Source organism: Prionailurus bengalensis, chromosome A2 (assembly GCF_016509475.1).
Source record: "Prionailurus bengalensis isolate Pbe53 chromosome A2, Fcat_Pben_1.1_paternal_pri, whole genome shotgun sequence".
Lineage (NCBI taxonomy): Eukaryota > Metazoa > Chordata > Mammalia > Carnivora > Felidae > Prionailurus > Prionailurus bengalensis.
The window spans coordinates 167,346,113-167,367,395 of NC_057348.1; the positions used below are offsets into that span (position 1 = coordinate 167,346,113).

Sequence of the window (21,283 nt, forward strand, 5' to 3'; positions counted from 1 at the left end):
GCCCTGTGTCCTTTCCCCCATCATGCGTGTGTACGTGCACACGCTTTTCTCTAAAAACTAAAAAAATCTAAAATTCCTTCTGTTTTGGTACAGGCTTCTTTAGTGTGCGTGTCTGTACCAGAAAATTTAATAAAATTAACTGAGAGCAAAAGTGCCCTCTGATCTCAGCAGTGGCTGTTAATCCAGTTCGAAATTGGTGCCCCAGTTCTCCTTACCTTTCACAGTCTTTAGTCGATTTATGTAACTTTTTAATGGTCACCTCCACATTCCTTTCCGATACTAAATATTTGTACAGCAGTTGAGTTTGTGGCCCTGAAAATGCATGCAGGGAGCAGGAATGTGATCGGGAGTGATTTGACATCACAAATGGACCCCGTTAAAGTTTTGCGGTTTCTTAAAATTTGCATTTTTCTTTGAAACTTAGAAGAGACTAGTTTAAATGGAGGAAGTGTTTTTAGTTGAATTTAAAATATGGGATTTGACATTTCTAAAAAAGGATTTTGGGAATTGGTTCCGGGCTAGTATTACCAGATTTAGCAAATAAAAATGTGTCACCCAGTTAAATTTTAATGTCATGGCTTGTTTTAGATAAAAATATGTCCTGTGCAGTATTTTGGATATACTTACATTTTTTAAAAAAGCAATATTTGGAGCATATTTATTCTAAAAAAATATTTGCTATTTACCTGAAATTAAAATTTAACAGGTGTCTTTATTTTTTTGGCTAAATCCTCTCCAAGATTCCTCTTCGAGGTTGGCCTGCCGTCAGCTCTGACCTGTAAGACCTGCTTTTTCACAGTGACTCCTTCTTGACATCTCGCCCTTTACAAGCCTCCTCAGGCCCCCATCACTTTGCGCCTCCCGCTTTCTCCTCCCTCCCTCTCTCTCCCTTTCCTTGTTTCTGAAAGAGGATTGATTATACCAGGACATTTATAAGTAATATGCGATTACTGGGGTGCCTGGGGGGCTCCATTGGTTGAGTGTCCGACTTTGGCTCAGGTCACGATCTCGCGGTTCATGAGAGTCAGGCCCTGCGTGGGGCTCTGCACTGGTGGTGTGAAGCCTGCTTGGGAGTCTCTCTCTCTCTCTCTCTCTCTCTCTCTCTCTGCCCCTTCCCCACTTGCACTCTCTTTCTCAAAATAAATAAATAAACTTTAAAAAGAAGTAATATGTGATTGCTTCTTTTTTTATACTTAGGATGTGAAAATAAGACAGTGGCTGCCTGTATTGAAACTTTTTAGTGTTTAATTTCACAGTAATTTAATTTTTTTTTCAACGTTTATTTATTTTTGGGACAGAGAGAGACAGAGCATGAACGGGGGAGGGGCAGAGAGAGAGGGAGACACAGAATCGGAAACAGGCTCCAGGCTCCGAGCCATCAGCCCAGAGCCCGACGCGGGGCTCGAACTCACGGACCGCGAGATCGTGACCTGGCTGAAGTCGGACGCTTAACCGACTGCGCCACCCAGGCGCCCCTAATTTCATAGTAATTTAAAAGAAGAAAGTAACTTATGGCATTAGTTGCCTCATACATAGTTTCGTGTCTGTGACCTGCAGAAAACAAATGTCCTCATGACCAGAGGTTGAAAGATGACTACCAGGAGGCAGATAGAAGGTTTTATTCTAGAGTGAGGTAGCCCTGGCCCTGCCCCTCACGGGCCCGGGAGCAAGTCTCTCACCCTCAGGAAAGCTACGTTTCCTCAGCTGTGCAACGGGGAAGGCCAGTACAAGAGGATGCCACCTTTCAGTGGGGTGCCACGCGTGAGCCACAAGTAAATGGGCGCAGTTAAAGAAATACATGAAACGTGTGTCACAAAGCATGTCTTCTGTTAACAGTCGTGGTGTATCGTGTAAATTTCGGCCCAGTATCTGTTCAGTCTGAATTTACTTGAAATACTAATATAGCTGGTTATGAAAATGGAAAGGTGTAAGCTGTGATATTTTTAAAAAATTTTGTTTATTTATTTATTTTGAGAGAGAGACGGAGCAGAGGGGAGGCAGAGACAGAGTCCCAAACAGGCTCCACGCTGTCAGCACGGAGCCCGATGCGGGGCTTGAACCCATGAGCATGAGATCACGACCTGAGCGGAAATCAACAGTCGGACCCTTAACCGACTGAGCCCCCCAGGCGCCCCAAGATGTGATAAACTTCAAAGAAAAAGATGGTGCTTCTGTCTGTGCTCTCGGAAGAGGGCACGTGCTTGTGTCGTGCTCCGCGTGCACTGACCCGTCGGTTGTCCCAGACAAGACCACACGTGTAGCGTAACTCATCGCCATCTGGTCTTTTCGTGCTCATAGAGCGTTGCGTGTGCCTGACTTAACCCCTGAGCGAGCATAAGAGAGTCAGGAGTGGGGGGTGACCGACTACAGGTTCAGGCTGACTCACCTAAGCTAATTACTGCTGATTCAGAAAGGATGTTACTATAGTATTAGGATAGGCCTTCACCTGCCACAAGGGATGTGGAAGAACAAACTGGGAAGACATTCCACCAGTCAGAGGGCTGTATTCTAGGTCTTGAGACATTTATGCTGATGTGGTTTGTCTGTGTGGCCGAACTGCTCAGCTACTAACTGTTGGCTCCATCCGTGGGCATCTCATCCAAGCCGCGTGTCCACATTACAGCCGTCTGTATGTAGCCGTACACTACATAGTAGTTGTACGATCAAATCCTGGTTGTAAAGGTTTAAAACTTTGGATTTACAATTTTATGTTGGTTTTATCTTGGCTTATTGCAAAGTACATTTGTATTTAATAAAGAATGTCGGGTCTTATTTTTTATTTTTTATTTTTTATTCCCGCCATCGGGTCTTTTTTTAAATAGGCAGTGCCATTAGCTCTCTTACTCATATAGTCTAAAATTTATAATTAATTATTGATCCCAAGTCAGTCATTGAATGCCTACTAGGTTTGCGGGTCCTCAGCTGGCTTTTCCTCAGAGGCAGCTTCCTACGTAGCCAGAGAGGGACCAGAGCTCACTGCAGAAATGCAAAGTGTCAGCATGGGGGGCTTTATGAGAGGAGTGGGGCCCAGTGTGTGTAGAATCATGGTGAGAAGCAGGCCTGACTCCAGAGACGTGTATAAGGGAAAGACAGGAATTGTTGGTCTTTTTTGGCAGATGTCAGAGGTCCATGTAGGACTCTCCCCCACCCCCCCCCCCCCCCCGCCCGTGCACTTGACAGAGCATCTTTTAAGAAAAAATAAATGCTCTTACTGTAGGAAAAATTTTTACAAAATGGCCGTACTTGGAGATTTCTTACATTATAGCTCAAATGAGCTAATACATTTCCAAATTTGTGTTTCAAAACTCATTTGCTACCTCCTTTGTAGACAGCCTTTAACATGTTCCTGTTAATTTTTCTCTCTTCACTGGCCCTTAACTAACCACTTTGTACTTGACTCATTCTTGAGGCGCCCGGGCGGCTCAGTCGGTTAAGCGTCCGACTGTTGATTTCGGCTCAGGTCATGATCCCACGGTTCATGGGATCGGACCCCACTCGGCCTCTACACTGACCGCGTGGAGGCTGCTTGGGATCATCTCTCTCCCCCTCTCTCTGCCCCTCCCCTACTCTCTCTCTCTCTCTCTCTTTCTCTAAAAAATTAACATTTTTTAAAAATTGTATTATTTATCTTAAAAAAAACACAGACTCATTCTTGGGGTCACAGGATAAGGTACTCTCCTGTGGCCTGACTGGTGGTGGCCGAGGGGAGGCCCGGACGGCCCAGCCCACGCACTCACAGGCATACAGGGGAGCTGCCGTGTTGTTGCCTCTCTTGTGCGGTGGTCGTTACTGGGCTTGCTCACGTGACTCGGCCCTGCTCTCCCTCTGCAGGTTATCACCAGCCTTGTGAAGATGCTGAAGTCCAGAGACACCAGAAGAAATTTCTGTCCTCCGAGCCACTGGCTGTCAGAACAGGAAGATATTAAAGCAGATAAGGTTTATGGAAAGATCTTTTTAAATAGTTTTCATTAAACATTGTCTCAGCTTTTGTCTTTCGAGGGAGGATAAAGCCTTTTAAATTGGTTCACTTGGTTCATTTATTACTTAGTATGTAACAAAATATTAACAGTAAACTTTTTTATTATTAACGCTTAGGTCACAAGATAGAATATATAGCAGTACCATCGACTTAAACATGCATCCTGAGTTTGTTATTAATCCTGATTTTCTCCTTTAACCACAAATTATATTGAAGCCTAGTGGTTCTTTGTTGGGGTTGCAAAAGATGTTGCTTTTATGGAAAGGTATTATAATTATTGACGCATATTTGGTACTTAGAGGAAATGGAGCATGTCCTTGATTTTCTAAAGGAACAGACAAATTTGAATGTTACTAAAATTACTAAAACCTAGGTCTAAAGTAGATTCAGTAGTATAATATATTTTCAGAAATTTAAGTAACATTAACAGACGTCTACGAACCGTTTTCGTTCTTGTTTGTCAGCGAAAGGCATGATTGTATTCATTTCAAAATCTCGGGGTGGAGGGTGGAGGGTGTAGAAGAAACAGGACTGTAGAAGCATTAAAGGAAAGAAAACAGCAGGCGCCTGGGTGGCTCAGTCAGTTAAGCATCCGACTCGCTCTCAGCTCAGGTCTTGATCTTAGGGTCATGAGTTCAGGCCCCACATTGGGCTCCACTCGGGGCGTAGAGCCTACTTGAAGAAGAAGAAAAAGAAGAAAACAGAGGTGCTTTATAACAGTTTCAGAAGCATTACTGTGTCTGCATGAATCTTGGAGCGTGTGGCGCCTAGCTGTGCCCACTGGTTAGGCTGCGAAACCACAGCCAACGCTGTAGCAGATGGACATCTCCGAGGCCCAGGATGGGGCCTCCGAACAACATTTACCACCAAAAGGAAACAGCCTTTGGAACGATGGAGTGTCTTGTCACTGGGGAGGACGGGAACCACAGGAGGCCCCGGCCCTTCGGAACAGGTGTAATGGACTAAACGTCGAAGATGCTTAAATCTGTGAGTTACAGGTGCCTGGCCGGCTCAGTTGGAAAAGCATGGGATTCTTGATCTCAGGGTTGTGGTTCCAAACCCTGCATTGGGTGTAGAGATTACTCAAATAAAACTTTTTCAAAAGTGTTCTAAACGTTAGAAAATGAAGAACGTGATTGGCCATCTTATAAGCAGAGGAACCACCTTATTATTTTGAGGACAGGTTCGGAAAAAAGTAATCCTGCACTGAGTCTGCCTTTCCCTTACAAACTTCATGTATCTCAGGCTGAGTAGTGGTGATGTGAGACCCTTCTCGGTGTAGGGGTGGCTCATGATGCATGAAGAAGCCGCTTTTGACCTGGAGTCCCACAGTCTGCAGCTGTGATGAGTCGGCGGTCTAGGCGGTGCCCTCGGGGTGCAGGCCACAAGGGGACCTCAGCAGATGGGCTGAGACCCCAGCAGATGAGGGTCCAGTGATGAGGGTCCAGTGCCGGACGCCCCTCGCTGTGCCGCTGCTACCCCAGGAGACTCAGCTGTGGAAGAAACGTCAGCTGCGCCACACCGTGCCTGGTAACGCAGCTGGTCCCTCTTTTGGCCTCATCGCTTTGTAACAACGGGTACCCAGACCTGTGGTCACCGGACACGTGCCTTGAGGAAAGGACACTCTGCCCATGAAGCGTCCTGGCCAGAGACCGAACCTGGATGTGAGGAGCCCTCCTGATGCTGCTGCACATGTGTGTGGGAACCGGGCCAGAAGCCCGTGTTAGCCCCGAGGGGCCTCAGCCGGCAGCACAGTCCGGACGGGGGGGGGGGGGCCCTGAGGGGCCCTGCCACCCAGCTGCTCTGACCCGGCCCGCTCAGGGCCGGGGGAGCCCACGGAGCGGCGAGGCTTCCAGAGTGCACACGACCCCAGCCTCGCTGGATACTCAGATTTTGTAATTATGAGATGCTGAATATTTAGTAGTAAGAAATTCATTCTTTAAGCGTGATACGTTTTCGTTTAGAAAGTGATCACATGACCGTTTACTATATGCACCTGTTACACGGTATTAACCAGAAGCAGCAGAGAGTTCCCTGGGATGTGTTAGAAGCAGTTACACTGTCAAAGCGTGAAAGGGTAGCCAGCAGGGGAGAGAGGGGGTGACGAGGACATGGAAGGGACATGAGATCAAAGAGCAGGACCCGGCTGACACTCAGTACGTGTAAGGCACGATTTAGTTCACATGTGACAAGTTAAAGTTTGAGCCACAGCACAAGGATGTACTAAGCAAGCGTTGCCGGCTCTGCAGGTCACCCAGCTCTACGTTCCGGCTTCCAGACACGTGTGGAGGTACCGGCGGATGGGGAGGATCGGCCCCCTGCAGTCGAGCCTGGACGGTGAGTTGTCTGTGGCCTTGCAGTCCCCCTTTCCGTTCAGGGTTATGGACTACCATTCCGTACCGGGAAGTTCACTCTTTTAAGTGTACTCTTCTGCGATTTTTGGTAAACGTAGGCCACCATGATGAACCATAGAGAAAAGGCTCATCGTTCTGGAAATTACCTCGTGTTCCTTTGTACTTAGCCCTCGCCCCGGCTCCTTGCCCCAGCCCCTGCCCCTGGGAACCACTGATTTGTTTTTGTCCTGGTAGCTTTGCCTTTTCCAGAACGTCTTTAAATGGAACCATGTAGTGCGTAGCCTTGTGCATCTGGGAGGGAAGGGTCCAAGCAGACCTCAAGGACATGGTGGGTTCTGCTCTCCACCACCGCAATCAAGTGTATGTCGCAGAACAAGGCAAATGAATTTTTTGGTGTTCCAGCGTGTGTAAAGGTTAAGGGTGCCGTCGCATTACGTCTAAAGAAACGACAAATGTACCTTCATTAGAAGAAACTTTTAGGGGCGCCTGGGTGGCTCGGTCAGTTGAGCATCTCACTCTTGGTTTTGGCTCAGGTCATGATCCACGCCTGCCTCGGGCTCCATGCTGAGTGTGCGGCCTGCTTGGGATTCTCTCCCTGCCCTCCCTCACTCGCACTCTCACGCTCTCTATCATATTAAAAAAATACACTTTTTGGAAATGATGCTATCATCTGAGTCGTTTCAGTGACTGAGAATCACGGATCACAGATGACCGTAACAAATGTAATTATGAGAAAGTTAGAAAGGTTGCAAGAATTACCGAAACGTGACGCGAGGACACGAAGTGTGCAAGTGCTGCTGGAAATGGTGCCCACGGAGGCGCTGGGCACGGGGTCAGCACCCACCTTCTGTTCGTAGCACACAGTGTCTGCCAGGTGCCGCAGGGTGGGGTGCGTCCATGCCCGTAACTCCACAAAGCCTTTAAAATGTGTTGCAGTGGGTTTGGAGTCCCCACCGCTGTCTGTCTCTGAGGAAAGACAACTCGCCATCCTGACAGAATTGCCCTTTGTGGTTCCATTTGAGGAGCGAGTCAAGGTAAGCAGTCTGGTGTCTTTATAGACCGCGTGTGTGTCACAGTCACTTAGCATCATTTCAGTGTTGAACTAACACCAGCCAGAAAGTCTGCAAAGATGTGTGGTGCCCAGCTGATTCTGTACTTCTTACTTTCCTCATTAGGTGATAATAGCTGAGCGCGATTTATAAAAGCATAGTCCAGGGGCGCCTGGGGGGCTCAGTCAGTTATTAGCGTCTGACTCTTCGTTTCGGCCGGCCCGGGTCATGATCTCACGGTGGGGTCGGTGGGGTCGAGCCCCCGAGTCAGGGCGGAGCCTGCGTGGGATTCTTTCTGCCCCGCCCCCACTTGCGTGCATCCCTGCGCTTTCTCTCTCAAAATAAATAAACTTTTTCTTTTCTTTTCTTTTTTTTTTTTTTTAGAAAGCATAGTCCAACCAAGTACCTCTTTATACAGACTTGAAAGATTTTCTCCTTAGTTGTACCTAGAGTTCAGAGGCCTGTCACACCATTGTCGTCTTATGGGAGGATGAGGTCCTTTGTCTACTGAATTTTGTATTGGTTTTGAAAATGCATATTTTTTGAAAAGATATGCTTCTGTACATTATGTTGAAGTTATTTATCACAAACACTAGTTTATAAAAGAGACTTGGATAGTTAACTTCTTGCCTGGTCATTTTTGACTAATGTACAAAACTTTGTATTTATCTGTTTTGAGATTTTTAAATGTTTTGTTTGTACTCATCAACTTGGCAAATTTCTAAAAACTACCAGACTTTTTTTTTTTTAAGTTTACTTAGTTAGAAAGAGAGTGAGCTGGGGAGGGGCAGAGAGAGAGAATCCTAAGCAGGCTTCACACTGACGGCATGGAGCCCAGTGTGGGGCTCGAACTCATGAATTGTGAGATCATGACCTGAGCTGAATTCCAGAGTTGGACACTTCACGGAGCGAGCTAGCCAGGCACCCCTACCAGACTCTGTTCTTAAGTAATGGATTCAAGAGGGTAATTTTAGTCCTGCCCACTCTTTATACGATGAGCAAAAGATTGAACTTCTTTTAAAGCTGTTGGTGTTTCTTTATTAAGACACACACACACACACACACACACACACACACACACACACACAGAGGCACAAATGCAACATGATATTACATAGTTCCTGAGCTCCCTCTACTGGATTTTTAGCATCGAAAAAAAAAAAATCAGTTGAGTTTTATTGTTAGGGAGATATTCCTACTAGTGATACACAGCTTTACAAAGAAAGATATTCGTTCTTTTTCTGTCACCTGGGTTTTTCTAAAGGGTTTGTAAAAGAAAATACTGACAATACTACAGCATGGGACTTTAAAAATTTGTTGTAAGATGGGGAAGAGGAGCAAGGTTACAAATGCACAAATATCGCGTGTCTACTGATAAGGCCGAAAGTCCATATCGATACCTTGGCTTTTAAAATTTGTTTCTGAATTCACGGAGATAGAAGACTGAAGATTTATGTAGCAGTTTTTTGTTGCTTATGTTTATAACAGAGTCTCATTTCAGATAACCTGACCGCTTCCTCTGTTTGTTAGATCTTTCAAAGGTTGATTTATGCAGATAAGCAAGAGGTGCAAGGAGACGGTCCGTTTCTGGATGGAATTAATGTCACTATAAGAAGAAATTATATTTATGAAGACGCTTATGACAAACTTTCCCCAGAAAATGGTATGTATAATTCTGTCCGTGTGTATGCATGCGGCAGGGGGAGCCTGAGGGATTCTTTTAGAAAAAGGTCCTCACTAAAACCTTGGTGTCCGTCGTCTTGTTCCGTAATGAGTTTTAACAGTGAAACGTTGTATGCCGGGTCTGTAGATGTGTATTATCAAATAACATTCTTAAGACTGACAGATACTTATTGCAACAGGAGACTTTTTCAAATAGTGATTTCTGTTTTTAAGGCAAAAAAACCCCTCCACTCCACCTGCAGATGTCTGTTTCTAAAATTTAGTTGACGACCTAGAATTCTGAAAATGTTGGTGGGCGCCGTTTACGTTCTGTATTATGTGTGTGTTATAAACTCTAAGCCTTGTTTAACGTGCCAGAATAAACTCGGTGCAGTGCAGATTTCTTTATAAAAGGACGTGGGCTTCAGTGTCAGTGCTAGTAGAGAAAGACCGGAGAGATTTCTCCCGTAACAGCACTTTGGATCGCGCGTAGAGGTCAGTGACACGTTTTGTCTCCTGTGAGTATCTGACACCCAGCATTAAGTGTTGTATTACTAGCTTACATGTTCATAGTTTTTCCTTCAAGAGTATGGGATCCCTGTTAACTGCGTTAAATCAGGGCCAGATCGGTGCAGGGAGCTCGCAGCGGAAGGTGGCAGGCAGGGTCGGGATCACGGCTGCAGGAGATGGGAGGTCGTGAGAAGTGAAGTAACAGTCGCCTCTCCGAGGGGAGCAAAACCTCGACTCAAGCGATTTTTTTCTTAAAGAGCTAATTTTGTTACGCTGTGGGAATAACGGCGGACGGCCAGCGTCAGTCACCGGTCCCTTCTCTTCCAGGTTTTGTGTGTGAGGGTTTGATGTTCGCATAATGTGGTTTTCTCACCTAATCTGTGCCATAGCCCTCTGAAGGCGGACCACCGCTGTCCCAGCTCACTGCCAGCCAGCATGGTTCGTTTGTAAGTTTTACCTGCGAACGGGGCAAAATCCGGAACTCTGACTCAAACCCAACACACTTTTGAGAAAAACTGGACCTCCACCTGCGGGCTCCTCGGTCCCCGCGAATCGGCGGTAGTGGCTGTGGTGTGTCTGCCACTTGGCCGGGGCTCTCGCGCTGCGGCCCGGAGTCCTTGTCCTCTGTCCGGCTCAGTTCACGGGTGCTCAGTAGATGTTTGTTGAATTTGCGATTGAACCTGGGGAAAACTCGAGAGACGAAATGATAATTTGCCAGCCACTAAGACTGTGGGCGAGAGCAGAAGTGAGGCACGGTCGGTGCTGCAGGGTGTCGGGAAGGGGAGGCCTGCCCGCGTGGCCGGTCCCGCGCAGCCGCCTGGGCGCTCATTCTCGCAGGCTTGCTTCCTGCATGTGCTGCGGGTGGGGTGCCTCCAAACGTGGTCGGCGGCGACTTTAAACTAGCTTTGAAACTGTTCATGTAGATGGTTTTTAAAGACGTTACTGTCCAGTTAGAACAAGCCGCAGATTTCCTAATAAACCCTGAAGCTTAAAGTTGTTCAAAAGTTGACCCTACTCTGCCTCCCGAGGTGTGTTCTGATACTTGCACTGAGTTCAAGGGATGTGGGAAAACCTTCCCATAATGCTTGGTCACAGTGCTTCAGATCTCTGCAGATGCTCTGAGTCAGGCCTTCTTGACAGGAGTTTTCAAACTATGGCTTAGAGTTGGTATCTCACCAGCGAGAGGAGTAAAATTAACTGTCATCTCCGAATGTTTCCTTTACTTAGGGGAAGTTGGTGGGAAGTGCTTTGTTGACTGATCATCTATGTATAATCGGTTAATGTGATTACCCCGTGCATCTGGTCGTTAAAGCAAATCCTTCCTTCACCAATGCTCGGCATCTGTCATCTCGGAACAGGTTTCTCAAGTGTGGGCGTCAGCTGGTAGGGGGAGAGCTGGCTGCTGGGGCTCCGGCCTGGGCGGTGGGCGGTCCTGGAGAGCCCTCCCAGGGCGGTGCTGCCGCCATGGGGGCAGGGCGGGGCGGGGGGGGGAGCGCAGAGCCGTGATCACCTTCACTCTCAGGGTTGCTGTCACTCTGGGCATGATCGCTCTTCTGCGATGAGAGCCCGCCAGAGCTGGCTCTGGACTGAGCTGTGCTCGCTCCGAGAGCCTTTGTGTGTTCGCTGGTTTTGAGGTGTTTGTTTACTGGGCAGGATTTACTACACTGTTTTCCTGAAGGGGGAATGGTAATAGAGTAAAATCAAAGTAACATTTTACTTAGTTTTTACCCCCCCACTAAAACCTTAGTGTGTAAGTAGAGATTTTAAAATTCGTCCTTAGAAACAAGTAGTGTCAAGATATTTCGAAGGCTGGATTTGATTCTGAAATTATATTATGTTTTTTTTATTATTTTTTTTTTTACATATTACTGTTTACAGAAATGAGCTTCAGGGAACCACAGAATCTCAATTCTAGCCAAAGTAGAGAGGCGACTTCCGATGGCCCACTGAGTCTCCAAGCAATCATGACACACCCCCTGCCCACCATGAGACTGTCGAAGGGGGGCCGTGGCCAAGTGTCTCCCGCCTGTAACATTTGTACGCTTAGAGTTTTTACAAAATCTGCCGCTGACTGCTATTAGTCGGTTTGAAAAACATTATATGTGACAAAGAAACGCTTATAGTTCATCCTTAAAATTGGGCGTTAAAAAGGAATCTGTAAAGGTGAAAAATACCCAACTACTTTTGTGTTGCACGTACAATTATCTGCTTAGATTTCTTTTGGCATTTTACGTAGATCTTGAGATTGAACATACTTTGTAATCCTATTGATCAAAATAGATGTTGGGGTGCCTGGGTGGCTCCATCAATTAAGTGTCCGACTTCAGCCCAGGTCATGATCTCGCGGTCCGTGAGTTCAAGCCCCGCGTCGGGCTCTGTGCTGACAGCTCAGAGCCTGGAGCCTGTTTCAGATTCTATGTCTCCCTCTCTCTCTTACCGTCCCCTGTTCATGCTCTGTCTCTCTCTGTCTCAAAAATAAATAAACATTAAAAAATAAATAAATAAATAAATAAATAAATAAATAAAAAGATGCAAATGACGTATTGTGGAATCTAACCATCCCTGAAAAGCATGTTCTGATTGCTCATGTAAGTATATTAAATTTTAAAAACAAAAGAGAGAGGGCACCCCGCTGGCTCGGTCGGTAGAGTGTGCAACTCCTGACTTCAGGGTTGCGAGTTCGAGCCTCACGTTGGCGAGATTGCTTAAAAATAAAACCTCTAAGAAAAGAAAAGAAAAATAAAGATAGAAGAGAATATAGTTTAGTATAAAAGCCTGTGCTTTGTAGGCAGTAGACAAATCTTTACATTATAACAATCCTGCCACAGTGCTAGCTGTATGTCTTTAGATAAATAATTCCTTGTCCTTGGTTTTCTTACTCCAGAGTGGAGATAATTCTTAACCCAGAAGGTTGTTAAAAGACTTGAAGTAATGTGTGTAAAATTCTAACATAAATGCTAGCTCGGGGTAAATAATCGATGATGGGTATCCCTTTATGGAGTACGAGGGCAGGCTGTAACCAGGTGGCTTAATTTGTCTCCCTTACTCTGGGGGAAATGTGAGCCTTTACACAGAGCTCACCCAGCAGCGTTTTTCTGTCGCTGCTGGCAGGATGTGGCCCTCGCCCCTGCCGGTCAGTGAAAGAGAGTGTCAGTACCGTTGTCCACAGTGGTGTAGATCTCAGTCCATGTAAGAAATTGTACCGGCCCTGTTTGGACCGTGTTACAGAGGATCTACCGCCAGGCTCTGGGACTTCAGAAGTATCGACACAGCTCCCCGAAGCCACGTTCCGCTAAACCCCTTTCCGGAGTGTTTTCTAGAGGTCCTCTGTCCCTTGGCATAGGTCGGCCTCGCGGGAAGCCTGAAAGATGGTGGCGGCTCCTGAAAGCCCAGCAGCAAAGTGGCACCAGGTGCAGACCTGGGCCGAGCTGCCTGCACCTCCGGGCTCTCAGCATCGCACCCACCCTGCCCGGGGCAACCGCCCCTGCCCCGCCGCACCTGCTCGCACCTGCTCCCGCTCAGGATGCGGGTGGGGAAGGGTGAAGTTACTTTCTCAGACCCGCGCACCCTGATTAAGCCTGTCCAGTGAAGATGACCTGGTTCTGGCTTTTGGCAGAATCACTTCCATTGGCTTGTATTTGGGGCCTGTGTCCCGAGGCCTGTACCGAACCAAGGCTGTGTATCATTGTGGGTGAGTCCAGGGTCATATCCCTGCTGACAGCACTCCTGACCTCCTGAGGACCTGGGTGGAAATTTCTCTAAGATACCGGGCTTAATTGACCAACTTTACAATTTCTTTTTATTTTAATCTTGGTGGCGCACCGTAACCAAAAAGACTTGTACCCTTTTCAGCCGCTTACTGCTTTTAACGATAATGTAGATCCTGGATTCTGACTCTCCTGCCTCATTCACCTTTTTCAGAGACTCTTTGTAATGTTAATTGCGCTGACATCTCCTTTGTCCATTTATGGTTTTCACCTTTCCTGGTAACAGTTGCTGTTCCCCTGGTATTCTCACGTGCTTAATTCCCTCCCTCCTAGCACAAGTCTCCTAGTATTTTAGAGCGTCCTGTCCTTTAGAATATGTGGGATGACTTTATTTGCTCCTGAACACTCAGTTTCCCCTCACCTCCACATGTGATATGTTAACATAAAGGAACTTCTTTCTCTCTTTCTCCCATTGGCAACTTTGGGGGAATTACTGGTCGGTCTATTTCATCATCTGTTTTTAATCTCATTGATTTTTTTTTTTTAGTCCTGCATCAAAATACCTGTAATACTCTTGCTCCCCTTCCAAAACTTCCTGTAGTAATACTAGCATATTTAACAATTTTTTTCTCCTCGCCCCCATCACCCCTTTGTTTGAACAGAGCCTGATTTGAAAAAGCGGATCCGCGTGCACCTGCTCAACGCACACGGCCTGGATGAAGCTGGCATCGACGGTGGTGGGATTTTCAGAGAGTTCCTCAATGAACTGCTGAAGTCGGGATTTAACCCCAATCAGGGGTTCTTTAAGACTACTAACGAGGGCCTTCTGTACCCCAGCCCAGCTGCTCACATGCTGGTGGGAGACTCCTTCGCCAGACATTACTACTTCCTGGGCAGGATGCTTGGAAAGGTACGGTGTTCTGGCACCACGGGGTGCTGGGGTGGTATTTCCGCGTGGTTGCCGTCTATTTCATTGAAGATCTTTATTCAAAATTGCTGAAGTAATTTTGGTGATCCCTGCATCGTATTCCTTTGTATAATAACTAACATTTCATCGTTATGCGTTACATGCACGGTAGTCACAAGCATAAAGTATTTGCACAGTATGGAGAACCTGGGGGCACATACGATAAAATCCTGTCGGTCGAAATCTTTTCAGTGGCTGTTGGCCATCTGGCTGTGTGCTAGAAATACCAGAAAGCTCTCTGTTGCTCTCATTGGTAGTGTCACAAGTGGTTCTTTAGTTACAAGCGGTCTTTAAAGGTTCCGTAAACTTTTAGAGTGCTGAGAGGCAGACGACCATTGTTACTGGGTATGGGGTGAGTGGTACATGTGTCGTGTGCAAACTCCAGGAAAATTGGCCGTGTAAGGATGACGTGAGGGTAATGCTGTCATGAGCAGCATGTCACACACCCGCCGACCGTGCACACAAACACAATTTGCCCTTTACTGTAAGTGACAGGAAAACTTCATCTGTAGCCTGGTGGACACTTCCTGTTTATTGGTGAAACTTTGACAGGACCTGCCCCCCCCCACCCCCACTGGTAAAGTCAGAAGCAAAGCCAGGACACCCCCGATACCAGTGCTGTTCGTCAAGGAACCAGGTCAGTCCCTGCCTGTCGTCCCTGCGGATGGCTAGAACAGAGCACCACAGACGTGCAGCTTCTGAGGGACCCACCCACATGTGTTTCTCACGCTTCGGGAGGCTGGAAGGTCGCCATCAACGAGCCGCGGGGTCTCCTTGGGTGGGGGCCCTCATCCCAGTTCACGTCCGTGCCTTCTCACCGTGTCCTCACATGATGGAAGGGGTGAGGGGCTCTCCAGGACCCCTTTGAGAAGGACACCAATCACATCCCTGAGGGCTCTGCCTCATGACCCCATCACTGTCCAGAGCCAGCCTCCTAATGCCACCGACCTGGGGACGCAAACATTCAGCGTACCAAAGGTGGGGACAGCAGGCCAGGAGACTTCATTTAAATCCAGGGTGGCTAACTGCTTCCCCGCGGGACAGATGAAGTCCAAAAAAGAGATTTGGGTTTTCTTTCTTTTTAACTGAATACTGACTTTTAAAAAAATTTTTATTTTAATGTTTATTTATTTTTGAGAGAGACACAGAGAGAGAGACGGTGTGCAGGGGAGGGGCAGAGAGAGAGGGAAACAGAGAATCCGAAACAGGCTCCAGGCTGAGCTGTCAGCACAGAGCCCGACGCAGGGCTTGAACCCACAGACTGTGAGATCGTGACCTGAGCCGAAGTCAGATTTATTAACCAAGTGAGCCACCCGGGCGCCCCACGTTGTCCATTTCTTAAATTGAGTTGTTTGTCTTCTGTTATTAAGTCCTTTATATATTCTAGTTCAAGTCCTTATCCGACATGTGATTTGCAAGTATTTTCTCCCGTTCTGTGGGTTGTCTTTCACTTTCTTGATAGCTTCTAATGCATTTATTTTTCTTTTGTTGCCTGAGCTTTTGCAGTCTTGTCTAAGAAACTTGTGGTCACGTGGTTTAATCCAGGGTCGCAGAGATTTATACCTGTGTGTGTTCTAAGAATTGAGTCATTTTAGTTCTTCCATTTAAGTCTCTGCTCCATTAGGAGCTAATTTCTGTAGGTGGTGTGAGTTAGGGGTCCCAGCAGGTTCTGTTGCATGCGGACACCCCTTTGTCCTCACACCGTTTGTTAAAAAGACTGACGTGGTTCCCTTGCCCAGAGTCAGTTGACTGTGAATGTGAGGGTTTATTTCTCGACTCTCGGTTTCACTCATCTCTGTGTCTGTGCCAGCGTGGCACCGCTTTGATTACTGTGCCTTTGTCGTCAGTCTTGTGCTGTGTGTACTTACCAATGACAAACGGTAATGAAGCCCCAGGACCCAACGCAGCAGAGGGGCAGCGGAAGGAACCGGTGGGTCGTGGATCTCTCTTTGACACGCATAGTAGGAGGTCCGGTCATTACCGTTTGCTCCGATTCCACATGCGCGGTTGTAATCATACAGATTCCTTGGAAGAGGCTTACTGATGGGCTCAGCTCGACCTCACCGTTACACCAGTATGTTTCTTTAGGCTCTCCTTATCGTTTCAGAGACCAGCTTCAGACATCGGCCTGACGTTAGATTCCTTAGCATACGTGTCAAACAGATCGTTTTCTCATTTTATTTTGAGACACCCTGCCTCTCCCTGCGGCACCATGTGCTGGCTTTGGTGTCGGCTGTCCACCAGACCAGACCCCCCCCCCCCCCCACCTCTGGCTCCCTCTGGAGCACACGGCTTTCGTAACTCGTTTCATGAAAATCTTTGAGATGATGCATAGTCCTTTTTATTAAGGTGAGCCCAAGAATCTCCTAAATTAATAATAGTAAAATTAAAATCTAAAATAATAATGAAGGGGAGCTTTATGTTGCTAGACTAACCTGAAATACCTCCTAATTTTAAAAAAAAATTATTTTTAAATAATCTCCACACCCAGTGTGGGGCTTGAGCTCACGACCCTAAGATCGAGAGTCACGTGCTCTACCAACCAAGCCAGCAGGGTGCCCCTGAAATATCCCCTAAGTTTGGTGGTTTTCACACGGTGCGGTGTCAGACGACAGAGTAATCTTATTTGCATGATGAGATCTTACTAACGTTTTGTAGTTTTTCTTCCTGAGTGTATAAATTGTCCCGTCTTGATTAATACAGAGACAGGAAAATTGGACCATCCTGGTTCACTGAAGTCTTCTGGTCAATGGTTCTGTAAGTTTGAGGGGATAGACTCCTTTCCCCTGAGTTATCCCCTGGCACGCTATTCTTGACGGCACTCGTGAAGACGCAGGTGCAGGGCGGATGACCGATCGCTGTCCCTCCTTTGCTCCGGAATGTGCATCACTTCACACCAGACTCTGGAGACTGTGTCCCAGAAATGAAGTTTATGTCAAGTGTAGTTCAATAATCTTTAAAGTGGTGAAGGTTAGATAAAATCAGTAAGAAAACTAGTTGTTTGATGATGGTAGATAATTTCGTTTCACATAGTTAAGTTTTTACTGATATAATTTTCTGCATTTTCCAGAAATCCCTAAGGGAGTGCTAGTTTCTGAAAGATCTGATTATTTTCTGATTACAAATGGTTAAACTTGGTGCCAACATGTTAAAAATTGTCGAGATCTAAGTGAGTGTATTAGTATAGGGCTAATAGTATGGTATCTGAACATTAAATCCTTAGCAGAAGAAAATTGTATATTGATTGATTATGATATTTATTGGGTCATAATGTATTTAAATTTTCTTTAATGCATATGTTAGTGATTGTTTACTGTGATGAAGTGCAAAGAGGTCTTCAAGAGCAATCCTGCATAGAAAGAATTACCTCATGTCAGTGGTCACTTCTCAATTAAAAGTTCCATTAGCAGATGGTTCCTGCTTCTGGTGTGGGTCGTGATTGCATTTTATCGCCTGTAAATCAGGCTGTCGACAGGGAATAAATAAACAGCTCAAGGATGTGGTAATGTCATCTTGGAACTTTTTTTTACAGATAGAAGCACCTAGGTCCATTTAAACCAATTAAGTTCAGAAATTTATTGAAGGAAATCTTTTATCATATTTGAATTCTATTTGAAAATGGCTTTTTTCCCCTTGCTTCAGAATATTGATTTAATTGGAACAGGATGCCTGTAAATCAGATTATTTGATAATATCTCGGTCATATATTTCAGATTTCTAATTAGCAGACACCCTTCCGCACGTGGTTTACCATTTTGTATTTTAGTAGAATACAGTGTGCGTTTAATGCGTCCTAGAATGTAAATGTTAATGGTTTACCCTGAGATTTTTGAGAGTTGGGAAAATTTATTCTTTTATACCATTGGAGTCCCTTCGTAAAATGCTCACCAAATCTGCTGAGCCTTTAAAAGTGAAGACTGAAGTGAGTATAGTGATTTAGTTACCTTGGTCTTTAAATGGCAAAGCCTCTCTTTTCTAATATCTTGTTCTGAACTCTCAGGCTCATTAGGGGTCAGAGTGACGGAGCTCCCTCATCTGATTGTCACCGAACTAAGTGCTCTTGTGTCTCAAGTTAATAGATCTTTTCGCCTAGATTTTTTAAACATAACATTCAGCCAATAGTTGATCATCCTGTGCTTAATCCAAGCCTTCCAATCAGTGTAAAGACTTTTTTACTTTGCTGTCAGCAAATTTTACAAGCAAGCTTTCTCTGAGTCTCCCGATTATCCACAGTGGGCGGTTCGTTATGAGTTTGCTTGTTGACCGTCAACTTTTTTTGGAAGCAGAACAATGAACGATCATAGTAATTTACAGATGATTATTTTGTTTTAATCTTACCCCCTCTGAGAACTGTTCCCTTAAATCCGTACAGCATTCTGATAACACAGAATTTACATTCTTTTCCTTTAAAAACAAAGTGTTCACCAATCTGAAAATTATTCTTCTTGTCAGTTAAGGTCATAGTTTTCTACCTAAGTTTATTTCTTCAGAATTAAACATGATATAAAAACAAGGTAGATTGTATGGTGAAAATGACAAGGGTGTTCCAGAATGCAGCTGATTCCACCACCTGAAAGTATTATTTTAGTTTTAGCCACTTGGAGATATTCACCAAAGTTCTTTCTGCTCCTGAATAAAGTAGATCTTCCCTGCTGTTGGGATACCCCTTCTCCTAATTTTTACACACTCCCAAATACGAGTCAAACACAGATCAGTACCGTGTCGAGACCGTCCTCGTTTCTCTAAGCCATGTTAAGTGGTCACTATGAACATTAGAAACACAGACTTGCTCGTCCTGCTTTAACGTCCACTGCTTTAATCTTCATTTGTGCAGTAAAGACAGTAAATATTAAAAAACAAAATGTAGCCCATTTAAATTCTTTAGAACATTTAGGTACTAGCTTGAAATTAGTAAATTTAATTTAATGAAAGCAGACCAAGGAACCATACATATTGTTACTCTCATTTCCAGAATTGTGATCAACTTTGGGAGGCAGCAGGGGTCTGAGCAGAGCAGTGATGGGATTCGAGTTACGTTGTGCGGATCTCCCTGCCCTGGTATCATAAGTAGCTCACACAGCCAGGGGAGCGCGAGCAAGCCGGCCAGTTGGAGGTGTCACAGGCACTCAGGTTGGGTGGTCGTTAGGTATCTTCGTCCTGGGAGGTAGTGTTGGAGAGGAAGCAGTGGGACCCAAGGGGATTTGCTAAAAACTCAGATGTTGGGGTGGGAAGGAGGAGAGACAGCAGGGCCACACGGATTTTGTTCTGAGAACCGGGGGATACAAGTGTCATCCACCGAGAGGGGCTTGGGGAGGGATGATGAAGTGTTCATTTTTCCTTAGGGCTGAGAGGTCTGTCAGACGTTCTGTGGTGATGTCAGCTAAGCATGCGGTTGAATCTGCGGGCCTTGGCTTGAGGGGCAAGGTAGGAGCTGAGCCGTCAGAGCTCAAACAGGCCTGAGGTCGTGAGATGGGGCTGTGTCGCCCAGGCAGTAAGTATAGCTAGAGAAGAGGAAACGCTGAGGAACCGAGTCCTGGGCTGTCCCCAGGCTGAGAGTTCAGAGGCTGGAGGAGGATGTAGCCACCGAAGGTCAGGAGAAGACAGCTGAGAGCGGGGAGCAGACTGGAAGCCACGTGAAACCGTGTTTCAGGGGAGAGACAGTGAGGATCAGTCAGATGCTGTCCATGTGTCAAGAGCATAGGACTGAGAAGTGAGCATTTCACAGCGTGTTCGAGAAGCTTGCCTGGAGGGTGGAGGCCAAAGCCTTAGCACGTGGGTTGAAACGTACGGAAGCAGGGTCTTCCAGAAGTACCTTATTAGGTACTGTGTCCTGTACCTGCGGGGGTACTCCAGCTGCTGTGTCCTGTACCTACAGGTGTAACCCATACAAATACGTGTGTGTGTGTTCCCCAAGACCCGTGCATAGTAACGCTGTATTATGCAGCCCCGAAGTAAACTACCCAGACGTTCCTCAGAAGTACAGCGGGTAAATGAGCTGTGGGACATTCACATGAACCACGGGGTGACCCAGCTACGACTGTTCACAGCAGCTCAGAGGTGTGGCACAGACATGATGTCGAGTGCGAGAAGCCAGAAAGAGCAGAGCGTATTCTGTAGGACTCCGGCAAAACTAATTTCTGTTATTGGGTGTCAGGTCCTTTATCCTTGGAGGGGCCACGGGGGGTTTCTGGGATGCTGGTCAGTTCCACTTTAGGGGACCGAGTGCTTTTACTGAGTGGGTTCACTTTGTGAGGACCAGTTGGGCTGCACGCCTAGGACAGGGGTTCTCTGCTCCAGGAAGGATGGGGGCAGGGGTAGCACAGTCACAGCTCTTGAGGAGTGTTCTGTAAAGAAGATCTGAGCGGTAGCTCACGTGTGGGGCTGGTAGAGCCTAGTGCTTGTTTGCAAGAAAAGAGAAGGCCGAGTGTGCGGGCGATGGCCACGCAGTTAGGTCAGGGTCACCGTCAGGGGGCCAGCAGCTGTGGGAGGCGTTGCAGTGGGCGCTGTGGCCCAGCAGCAGGGACGGCGGCGCGGGTGGTGGAAGAGGCAGTGAGGGGCGGAGATCCCGGCCTTGCTTTTCCCACCGGTGTGAGAGCGCGAACGAGGAGAGAACCGCTGACGGACAGGGACGCTGAGGAGGACTGAGAGCGGGCGCATCCCGTCCCGGAGCGGTGCCGGGTGCTGCCGGGCTGCCAGGAAGAATCGCACTCCGCAGAAGTGAAACCAAGAATGCAGAAAGAAAAAAAATAGATCGGATTGCATCCAAAACCTTTTTGCTTCAAAGAACACCATCAAGAAACTTAAAGAGGGTAAGGGACTTGTGCTGGGATACCTAAAGTCCTCGGAAACGGAAAGGCAAACTTATTTCAAAATGGGCAAAGGGCCTGAGTAGACGCTTCTCCAAAGGACATAGATTAGTGAGCAGCGAGCACAGAAGGGATGCTCGCCATCCTCGGTCCTCAGGAAAACGCACGTCAGAACCACTTCACCGCCACTAGGACGGGAAGAGTCAGCGGGACCGGTAAGAACACGTCTGGCGGGGATGTGGAGGAATC

General features: G+C 46.6%; 1 protein-coding gene across 2 annotated transcripts in view; it reads left to right on the plus strand.

Annotated features, from left to right (window-relative positions):
* The window catches only part of UBE3C (ubiquitin protein ligase E3C), a 120,754-nt gene that overhangs the window by 66,306 nt on the left and 33,165 nt on the right, over positions 1 to 21,283 (plus strand). For both annotated transcript variants that reach the window (XM_043590036.1, XM_043590034.1), the window contains 5 exons: positions 3,832 to 3,936; positions 6,229 to 6,316; positions 7,270 to 7,367; positions 8,913 to 9,045; positions 13,924 to 14,171. In XM_043590036.1, coding sequence (XP_043445971.1) covers positions 3,832 to 3,936; positions 6,229 to 6,316; positions 7,270 to 7,367; positions 8,913 to 9,045; positions 13,924 to 14,171 — 672 coding nt within the window. The remainder of the gene's footprint in view (positions 1 to 3,831; positions 3,937 to 6,228; positions 6,317 to 7,269; positions 7,368 to 8,912; positions 9,046 to 13,923; positions 14,172 to 21,283) is intronic.